General features: G+C 42.1%; 1 protein-coding gene across 1 annotated transcript; it reads left to right on the forward strand.

Annotated features, from left to right (window-relative positions):
- Positions 1 to 1,462: 1,462 nt before the first annotated feature.
- On the forward strand, positions 1,463 to 4,232 carry CGA (glycoprotein hormones, alpha polypeptide). Its single transcript, XM_069008602.1, has 3 exons — positions 1,463 to 1,562; positions 2,499 to 2,683; positions 4,155 to 4,232. Exons 1-3 carry the CDS (start codon positions 1,463 to 1,465, stop codon positions 4,230 to 4,232), a joined length of 363 nt encoding a protein of 120 aa, XP_068864703.1.
- Positions 4,233 to 10,172: the final 5,940 nt, after the last annotated feature.

The raw sequence follows: 10,172 nt of genomic DNA on the forward strand, positions 1-10,172 counted from the left end.
GGGAAAGATTTAAAATTACCATCTTTCCAAAGAACTCCTGAAATTCAGGCATTATATATTGTTCCAGTAGCTTAAGAAAGATAGTATTTAATAGAACAAAGTAGAAGCTTCCTTGGATTTGATGGTGAGATGAAATGAGTGGTGAGAACATTAACTGGATTAACAGCATGGCCACAGTCAGAAAATTTAAGTAAGACCATCAGACAAAACAGCTGTTGCCCTGGAAAAGAAGAGAAGATCACATCTGCGGTTCGTTGACAGGCCTCTTTGGTGGTTTTGGTATGAGCCTGACAATCTGACTCAATAGAGGAAGTGCAAAACTGCAATTTCAATTTGCCTTTTGGTTAGTGTAATGTAAAAAACTTCCCTCTGGGATTCCCTTGAGACTTTACAGTGTACCAAATTATAGCATTATGTCTTCTTGGAAGAATTAGGATGAAGGATGCCACAGTGCCTTCAGCAAAAAACATGAAACAATCTGTCTAGGGTTGTGGTGTTATTCCTGTGGCTGGCTTCTTTTATTGTAGCCATTGGAGCATTTAGGCTATCAAAAGGCTTGGGATGATGTAGAAACAAATCATTTGGAAAAGTCTGTCTCAGTGCAGGCAAGTCTGCCAGCAGTCACACCCCCTCTAAGGGATTGCAAAGAGGATATACAGAAGACAACCTTTTAAAGAGCGTTTTATTTTTTGGAGGGAGGGATCCAGCCAATCCAATCAGTGTGGCTCCATAGATGCTGTGAGCTCAGTTCAGTTCCCAAAATGTTTGGCAGGCCCATAAGAGGTTGTGGATCTAAACAGTGTGAAGGACCACCTTTCTCCTGCAGACACAGCTTACTCTTGTTGAAGGAACAGGTCACAGAAGACTGGCAGCTGCTTCTCAGGAACCTGACAGCCATGTTCAATGCTTCCAAAGCTTTCAGTAAAAGTCCAAGCAGAGACGGATAACCACAGGTTGCATGAAGCCTGTATGCATACCTACATACATACATTGAACTGGCTTTTGGATACCTCTTCTGAGTGCTTATTTCCAGTGCTTCCAAAATTGTTGCCATTGTTTTTTCTTCCTGATCATTATTGGCCACTTTTAATTCCTTTATCCTCTGTTTTCTGCCCACGTGAACTGACTCACTGGGCAGGTGGGAGGGAGGAGGTGAAGTTACTTGTACCCAGCACCCAGCCTTACCACCTGGTAACTGCCACCATATCAACCTCTTAGCCATTCTGCTTAGGTGGCCTTCAGATCATTCTCTTTCCTCTGTTTCTTTTTCTGTCTTAATTAGGAAGATGCTTGTTTCCATTGCCTTCATTCATTGCACTGGAAAGCATTGCATATGAGTCTTGCTCATAAACTTTGTTTCTTTCCACTTTGGTAACTGCTGTGAGGCAGGGGCCATGTTCTTTTCATCCTGGCTTTGGCCTCAGCCTTCAAAAATGTGTGTATTTGTGTTTCCAGACAGATCATGGATTGCTATGGGAAGTATGCAGCTGTCACATTGACCATTTTTTCTGTATTTCTACATCTTCTTCATACTTTCCCAGATGAAGAGTTTCTTATGCAGGGTAAGCTGCTTTCAGCATTCAGAAATAGAACTATTATAAAGACTATTAATTAAATTTCCATGTTTTATAAATGTGGTCATAAATTTTATTATTCAGTTGCATTTATTGACAACGAGGGTGTAATAAATCAAGATAATTTCACTATGAGCATGCTTCCTATTTCTTCCCTAAACTTAATTTCTCCAGGCCAAGGATGTCCCAGATGACCATGTCCTCAAGTTGTTGTGGGTAACCTTAATCCTTGAAACACCATTGAATAGAAACATTTGGTTTCTTCTACTCCTGCAATATCAGTGGCAATGTAACATTAGGAACAGCAGAACTACACCTTCTCTTCATAACATGCGGAAGGTTTTTCCTCTGTAGAGCCCCGAATATGGGATGCTGGTGGTGTAGCATTCTATGAAAGAAGCATGTTAGATTTTAAGGGTGTTTTGGAGGTTGCAGGGGTTTTTGTTTAGCCTCAAATAAAATACAGAAAAATGCTATCTAGAAAAATCTTGGTATCATCAAACATTTAAAAAACTCTCAATAACATCTTACCTGAAAATAGGCAATGTTTAAGAATCACTACAAATCCTGCTGGTGCTTTTAACTATGTACAGCTAGTAGGAAGTTTTCTAGGGATAGCTAATGCTGTAGACATAGAAACAAGCCTTCACAATTATCAACAAAATTAAAAAGAAAACCAGAAAAGATACAGTAGTGCTTGTGGTTTATATGGAAAGCCACAGCCTAGTTTTACAGCTGGTGCATGTTGCAGTTGAAAAAACGTAAAGGGGAGAGCTTGGGCGGCTATGCTTCTCTGTTCTGCAGACATCAAGCAGCAGAGTGTAACTTTTGCTTCCTCTTATGGCCTGTACTTTCCCTTTCTTTTTGAAAATGAAAATACAGCTGGAAACCAAGTAAATTCTCTTCCTTATATTTTTATGGCAGGTTGTCCAGAGTGCAAACTAGGGGAGAACAGATTCTTTTCCAAGCCAGGAGCACCCATTTACCAGTGCACTGGGTGCTGTTTCTCCCGTGCCTATCCCACTCCAGTGAGGTCTAAGAAGACCATGCTTGTTCCAAAAGACATTACATCAGAAGCAACATGCTGTGTAGCGAAGGCTTTTACCAAGGTGAGGGTGAGAATGAGATCTGCTTAAGCTTCATTTAGGAAGCAATAATAAGCTGAAGCAGTGAATAATAAAGAATACGGTTTTGCTGGAGGACACTGGAGAACAATTTGAGGGAAGTATCCTTGGCATTTATTTCCTTTGTGCTTTGGTTCTTTCTTTTTTCTAAAGAGGAAATTAAAGCATCAATGAGTAGTAAGTCTGATATTCAGCTGGGATGAGGAAATTGGTGCAGTGCCACTGAATTCTATGATACTACTTTGTCTCATGATACTTGCAGCTCTGGTGGTTGACTTGTCCCAGTATTTTCAGTCTCCTGGATGTGCACCCTCCCCTTAAATGCTATGCAGTGTGTATTTGATTTTAATAAGTCAATTGCCTTGTTTCTTTCCTGCACAGACAGGAGTTCTCTGGGAATGTGTCTGGTCAATACTACCAATTACATATATGGGAATGAGGGACCAAAACCATCTGTGCTTGTTAGATTAATTGGGATTGTGTTTTACTTTTAATAGTATAACCAAGAGGGAACTATAAAAGTGTGCAAGTACTGTGAGCACTTAACATTCATCTGGAAGTTTCTTTTAAATAGAGATTCTTCTAAATCTGGTTGTTTTGGGAATGATTCTGCTCCAAGTAAAGAAACCTCAGGTGTTACGTTATAAATGTTGAACTAGTTGAAACAAGCTAAGGTGTCTATCCTAAGGTGACCTGAATCAGGCTTATTAAATGTGTCAACTAGAGGTTCAGCTGAGTTACCCACTCACAGATTTGGTGCATTTGAAATACCTCAGGGTGCTGAAGTCATATGCCTGTGGCTGGCAGACACAGAACCCATGAAAGAGCTTCTAGAGTGACAGCTGGAGGCTTAGTGAGATCCCCAATGACCCCTCGAATGGCAATTGACAGCTCAGTGGGTGCAGCTGAAGAGAGCACTGGGGCTCCACTGGCTGTGATGAAAGCCAGATACCTGACTTTAAACTATGCTGAACCCATCCTGACTCTTCACCTGAGGAGAACATGGATCTTATTCTACACTGACAGTGCTATACTTGCCCATAGGCAGCAGCTAGAATTTGGTTGAGGTTAAGTATAAAAGTGACTCATTGTGTTTGTGGCCTTTGTTTTTGTAATTCCCATGTGATGTATTTTAAGGACATTTTCTGATTTTCCATAGATTGGTTGCTTGACACTTTTGGAAAATTAGACACTTTAAGAAGTGTCCAAATTAAAGAACAGCAAATTATGTCACTATGCATGTCACTACTGAAAACCTTCACTTTACAGCTCCAAAAAGAGCGATGATGCAGCTTCATAGGTTGGTGTTGAGGTGATTCTAGTACATGTACCCCAAAGGGTCTGTGTACTTTGTGGTTAAGAAAAAGTTTTCAGATATATTTTACTTGACAGTGCTGTTTTTACTGTGCAGCTAATCCTAATTATTTGTTATATGTGTGTGCTTTCTTTTTTTAAGATTACCCTTAAGGACAATGTGAAGATAGAGAACCATACAGATTGTCACTGCAGTACCTGCTACTATCATAAATCCTAAAGCCTGTCCCTTTGTTAATGATCAAGGACAACGGTGAATGGAACATTTGTTTTTCTGCTTTTATAGCACCACAGTGTAAAACCTTATGTTTTCTGGTAAAGACACTGCGTAGACCTTTGGATAAGATAGATGGCTATTTTATTTCCTCTTTGCTTCTTCATGCATTTAAGTAAGTTTAATTATTTCCATTAGGGATAAAATACAGCACTTGCATGACCAAACACTTGATCTATTTTTAAAATAAACTGTCAGTTAAATCATCAGTGTTTATTGAGGAAAAATGGTGATTTATTAGCTTAACAGACAAATAAAGATTCTGATGCAATTAAAATTTCTAGGGTTTTTCTTATGGGAGAGAGAGGGAAAAAGGAAGGGAGGGATGGGAAGCTGAACAGAACAAGAATTATTTTCCCCTTATTCTCTTAGTGATTAGATTTTTTAAGATGCAACATATTGTTTCTCCTGCTTCTCTTCCATTTTTATTTTACCTTATGGGCAGAAAGTATAGCAGTGTATCATCTATGCACAGTACTCTGTCTTTCTGTGCCATCTTTTATTTTTCTCTGAATTTAATCTCCTCCCATATAGATAGGCAAATGATGCAAAATCAAACATTATAAAGAATTTTTGTACATTTTCATGTAGCAATGGTGGAATAGAGAAGTCATACAATAATATTAGCTGTTTAAGCTGCTTACCTTTTGTTTGTCTTCAGGAAGGCATAGGGCTTTAGTAATTCCCAAATGCCTTATGCTAGACCAAGGTATACAAATGGAAAAAGTCGGGAATGTGTTAGGTGAAAAGAGGACCACAAAACATGTACTTATAACACCTGACATTAGTACCAAAAACTTGTTCAGTTGTAGTGGGTTGCATTGGGGTCTCTGGGGGAAGTGCTTGCAGGTCTGAAGCCTGCCCATGGGAACTGAAGTGAATGAATTCCCTTGCTCTTCATCCTAATTTTTGGGGTGAGAACTTCATCCTTGCTACGGTCACTGGCTACAAGGGTTTAAATGTGCTGACTCAAAAAGCCTCAGATGTATTTGTGGGGGATTCTCCTGCAGTAGAAGCTGTGAGGATAGCAGCAAGGGATTCCAATGGGCATAGGGAAGACTTACAGGAGTGAAGCTGTGAGCATGGCTGGTCTGTCCCGGGACATGGCCATGGCTGATACCTGTGCCGATGCCAAATGACTGAAGTAGTTGAGTCGGGTCCCCAGAGCTAAGTTGTGATGGGGCACTTGAGGAGCTGAAGATCGGCTTCTAATGATCGTTTAACTCTTCTTCGGCTTCTAATTATCACCCACCCTTCTGTCTCTTGGAGTGCAAATTCAACGCTGTTTTCTAAGAATACAATCATGGGGCTTTGTGGAGAAGAAAAGACTTTTCATATGTGGAGGAGCTGAGGTTCTTAGAGAAGCCAGTATTCAGTGTATGTTCAGTAAATCTTACTAGCCTGATCTCCATGCCTTAACTCCCTCCTATCTCCTAACGTCACCGTGCGGTTCCTGGGAGATGTTTTGCCTGACCTGGTCTTGAAAAAAACCGAATCTGCCAAGGAGACTGATTTCGTTGCTTCACTATTCCTACTACGCTGGAAAATTTCAATTTTCTGGAAAGCTTTTTCCTTAGTGTTTTATCTAAGTCTCATTTGTTTCCACGTTACTTTTGGTCAGAGGAGAGAAAGTTCACTAGGGTGGTCTTTTAGGATTAGTTTAGTAACTCCAGCAGCACAGGTTTTCAGGATGAGAAGTCTAATTTCTCATTCTGGATCATCACTCAAAACATTATGGGAATACATGTCAAGCAGCTGCTGTAGCTGACTCACAATTCCAAGCTGCTGTACAGTTTTATTAAACGTGATTGATGTGGCTACTTTTGCAGGAAAGACAGGTCCTACCTGGGAATTCTGGGCAATGAGAGAAGAGTGATTTGAAGCTGCAGCATGATTACCTTCGAGAATGGGAATGGTACTGAATTTTTTCTTAACTTTGACAGGACTGAAAGGGAGAGCGGGGAAACACATTTCCTGAAGTTTGCTTGCAGGAGTGAGGTGCCTTTTTGTGTTGCCAGCCTTCTTGAATGACATCTTACTCAAGTGATCTCCTCCGGCAGTATCGAGTACTATGCTTGTGCTGCCCACAATAGCAGCAAAATAAACTTTTGTTTGCAACTTCTGAATCAACTTCCATATTTCGCATTGTAAAACCATAGAAATACCAATTAGAGTGAAATCCATGCTTAAAAAAAAAAAAAAAAGAGACATGCTCCAGCCCTGTGTCCTGCTAGGATGCCTGGCGTTTTTTTCAGCGGCTTTTCACCTCTTGCTTGTACCAAGCCTTTTAGTTGTGAACTCAACTCCTAGATCCCCCTCCCCCCTCAGGCGACCTCAGGCACCAAGAGCTTGCAAAGTGTGTATTGTGAGGCTGTGTGGAATGGGGCAGCATCTGCCTCTTTAAGTTACCTGGCTCTAACTTTTCAGTTTAGAAATAGCAACACATAACAAGGGATAGGGTAAGCACGCAGATAAACAAACTTATCAGCAGGTGGTAAAGGAAACAAGAAGACAGAGACCAGACTTCTTCAGCCACTGGTTGATGGGCCATTAGGGATGGCCCTCGGGCACCGCGGTGGGGGGGCATCCTGGGCTTCCTAAGCGATGGGAAGGGGGAATGAGGCTGCTCTCGGTGCCATGGGTGTTTGGGGAGCGGGCAAAACATTGTATCCCATGTGTGAGTGCTGCAAGGCCTAAGTGCTAGCAACTGCAGAAGGGACCCATAGATCTTGGTGACAGCAACTAGAGAGATTAATATGCCAGAGACCAGTTACAACTATCTAAATGGAGGTTGTAGCCTGGTGGGGATCCGTCTCTTTTCCCAAGAAACAGGTGATAGGACATGAGGTAGTGGCCTTAAGTTGCAGCAGGGGAGGTTTAGATTGAATACTAGGAAACATTTCTTCACAGAATGGGTTGTTAAGTGGTTAAAGGGTTGGAACAGGCTGCCCAGAGAGTGGTGGAGTCACCAGCCCTGGAGGTATTTAAAAGATGCATAAATGTGGCACTTAGGGACGTGATTAAGTAGTGGACTTGGCAGGGCTGGGTTAATGGTTAGATTAGATGATCTTAAAGATCTTTTCTATCCGAAATGATTCTATCATTCTAAAAGGGAACAGTCATAATCTGGGATGAAATTATTTTCTGCTAGACACAAGGGTTGTCCCAGTTGGAGGGACAGTGGATAGGTCAAGTTGTCAGGAACTGGAGGGACCAGGGTGTATATTTATGTGGGAGAGCTCTAAATATTAGTGCCTGTGAATACCAAAATGTGCTTATTTTTCCCCCAGTTAATTTAATCCTGTATGCACAGGTATGTATAATTGTATGACAAATTTTAAGCTGGACTAATTGATGAGCAGGAAGAAGTCTGAATCTGGAAGAACTCAAGGTCTGAGGTCATGCTGAATAAGGGGGCACAGGGTCTGGGCATGGGTGGACGAGAAGCTGTGCTAATATTCAAGGAATCCATGAATGTGGAGAGGTTTGTGACACAAATGTGTGGTCTGCACATTTGCTAGAAAATGTCAAGCTGGACTGTCTGGAGAGTAGGAGGAGACCCACTTACTGGGTAAGGGAGCCTAGGCATGGGTATTAGAGGGCTTTACAAGCTGGGCTGATATTCAAGGATCTGTGAATGTAACTGCGCTTGTGAATCTAGAAAGTGAGGACACATGTTCTCATAGAGGATTTAAATCCTTGTCATGTGGAGAGGAGGAGGGTGAGAGTTGTTGGTGTTTATGTGAGCGTGGCTGAAGGCAGTGGTCTGTTGGGTAATCTCTGTGTGCGTGGTTGTTCTCTGTGCGCTTCTCTCAGACAGATGTTTAGCTTTGCTGCTGGACAAACCTGCACACAAGGACAGGAGCTGTGTCCAACAGACTGGGGTGGGGAGTCCTTATGTGCCCACAGCTGGGCTGCACCAGTCAGCCTGGAGAGATCCCTGGGTCCTGGAGTCCCCTGGATCCAGCAGCCAACCTTTACATCTTTAACATGTATTATGCAAATACATTTTTTTTTTGGTCATTGTAGCTGTCACAATGAGGTCAGAATGTGTTTGTTCATATTTGAAAGTAAGTGCAAAAACCCAGGCCATAGTTGGAAGAATGGTAATGGTAGGTTAGTGGGCCCACTTACAGTCAGGACTAGGAAAAACAATGCTACATGTTTTTAGGAAGCTAATACAATTGACCATAATAGGGAATAAATGGGATATGAATAGGAATATATACTGGAAGACTATCTAGATTTATATTTGTAGGGATTAAATACCATATTTACAGTTAAAAACAGGAAAAACGACGATACAGTTTCCTTGTATTATAAAATGGCTGAAGTAGAGGCTTGATTGGTCATATATATTCAAGAGGGCATGGCCAGACAATGTCATAAAATCAGAAGAAAAACTAATCCCTTGTTTATACAGATAGCCAATGTACATGTTCTATATTTTAGGAACAGTGTATTTATACATGGAGATAAAATGAAGCCTTTGTCAGTGTGGTTTAAAAGTAACAATGAATCAGATGGATTAAAGATGCTGAAGACCAAGCAGGCTGAAGATAAAAATGATGTGTTTTTGCTGTCACAGTGACCTATATTGTATTGGTTTAACACAGACTGGTTTTTGGTGGGGGCAGGAGAAAAGCTGCTCAAAACTTCTCTGTCTGGCACAGAGCCAATTGCTGAAGGCTCTGACGATGGGCAGGTTACCAGCCCAATTAGAGAATCTGGTAATGCCCCTGTGATGACATATTTAAGGAAGGAAAAAGCGCAGGAAGCTCTCCTTCTTCTCCCAAGGGGTGATGAGGTGGCCGTAGGGACCCATCCCGGTGGGGGCTGCCGGGGCTTGTGCAGCCAGAGCCCGGCTGAGGCCGGGACTGTGCGGCTGGGGTCTTTCTGAGGCCGGGGCTGGCCGTGCGGTGCTGGCAAGGACCATGTGGCCAGCAGCGAGAGATATGGTGAGCAATTCCCAGATGTGGAGCCCAGATGAGATCAACCTCTCAACTGCAACTTACAGACACCAACTTCCTTCCAAGTCAGAGAAAAGGAAAAGTGAGGACATGTGAGGAGAACCAACATGGTGGCACCGATGTCAGTGAAAAAAAAGGAGAGAGAAGAACTGCTCCAAGCACCGGAGCTGAGATTCTCCTGCAAGCCATGGTGAGGACTATAATACAACAAACTGGTTCCCTGTAATTCATGAGGAGCACAGGGGGTGCAGAGATCCAGTGGCAGCCCGTGAGGAAGAGTACTCACACTGGAGCACATGGATACTGAAAAGCTGTAATCTAGTGAGGAACTCAAACAGAGAGAGATGACCCTTGCTTTTAGAGCTAGAGGGAGAGAGCCTTCACTTCCAAACTAGAACAGCTCATCCCTAAAAGACTAAACGCCATGAACTAAAGTGAGCCTTGCTAGGCAGTTCTGGGAAGACTGCTTGGCCTGTGGGAGAGACTCACACTGCAGCAGGTTTGGGCAGGACTGCTGCTTCTGGAAGTTAAAACCACACTGGAGGAGTTTGCAGAGAACTATCTCCCATGGGAAGGATCCCACAGCACAGCAGAAAAAACTCTTTTCCTTAAACAAACTGAAGAAAGATTTTAAGAAGTGAAATACTGACCAAACCCCCATGTTTTGTTTCCTTGTGTGGTCGGTGGAAAGAGGGAGGGACTGGGAAAGAAAGGTGTTCTGAAGGTTTGCTTTGGTTCTCATTACCCTTTTTACTTTTAATTCTGCTAATAATAAATCTTTATACTGTTTAAGTCTTGAACCTGTTTTGCCTTAAAGTGTTTTTTTTTCAATAATCCTTATCTCAGTTCATGAAAATGAAGTTTTCAATTCCCTCTCCTCTGCTCAGGTATAGCAGAGGAAAATAAGTAGATGGTT

Source organism: Aphelocoma coerulescens, chromosome 3, assembly GCF_041296385.1.
Source record: "Aphelocoma coerulescens isolate FSJ_1873_10779 chromosome 3, UR_Acoe_1.0, whole genome shotgun sequence".
NCBI classification, from domain to species: domain Eukaryota; kingdom Metazoa; phylum Chordata; class Aves; order Passeriformes; family Corvidae; genus Aphelocoma; species Aphelocoma coerulescens.

Bases quoted from the DNA above. Each gene is read 5' to 3' on its own strand.
- CGA (XM_069008602.1), top strand. From the start codon at position 1,463: ATGGATTGCTATGGGAAGTATGCAGCTGTCACATTGACCATTTTTTCT. The intron at 1,563-2,498 runs GTAAGCTGCTTT...TTTTTATGGCAG, and splicing joins TGAAGAGTTTCTTATGCAGG to GTTGTCCAGAGTGCAAACTA. The intron at 2,684-4,154 runs GTGAGGGTGAGA...TCTTTTTTTAAG, and splicing joins TAGCGAAGGCTTTTACCAAG to ATTACCCTTAAGGACAATGT.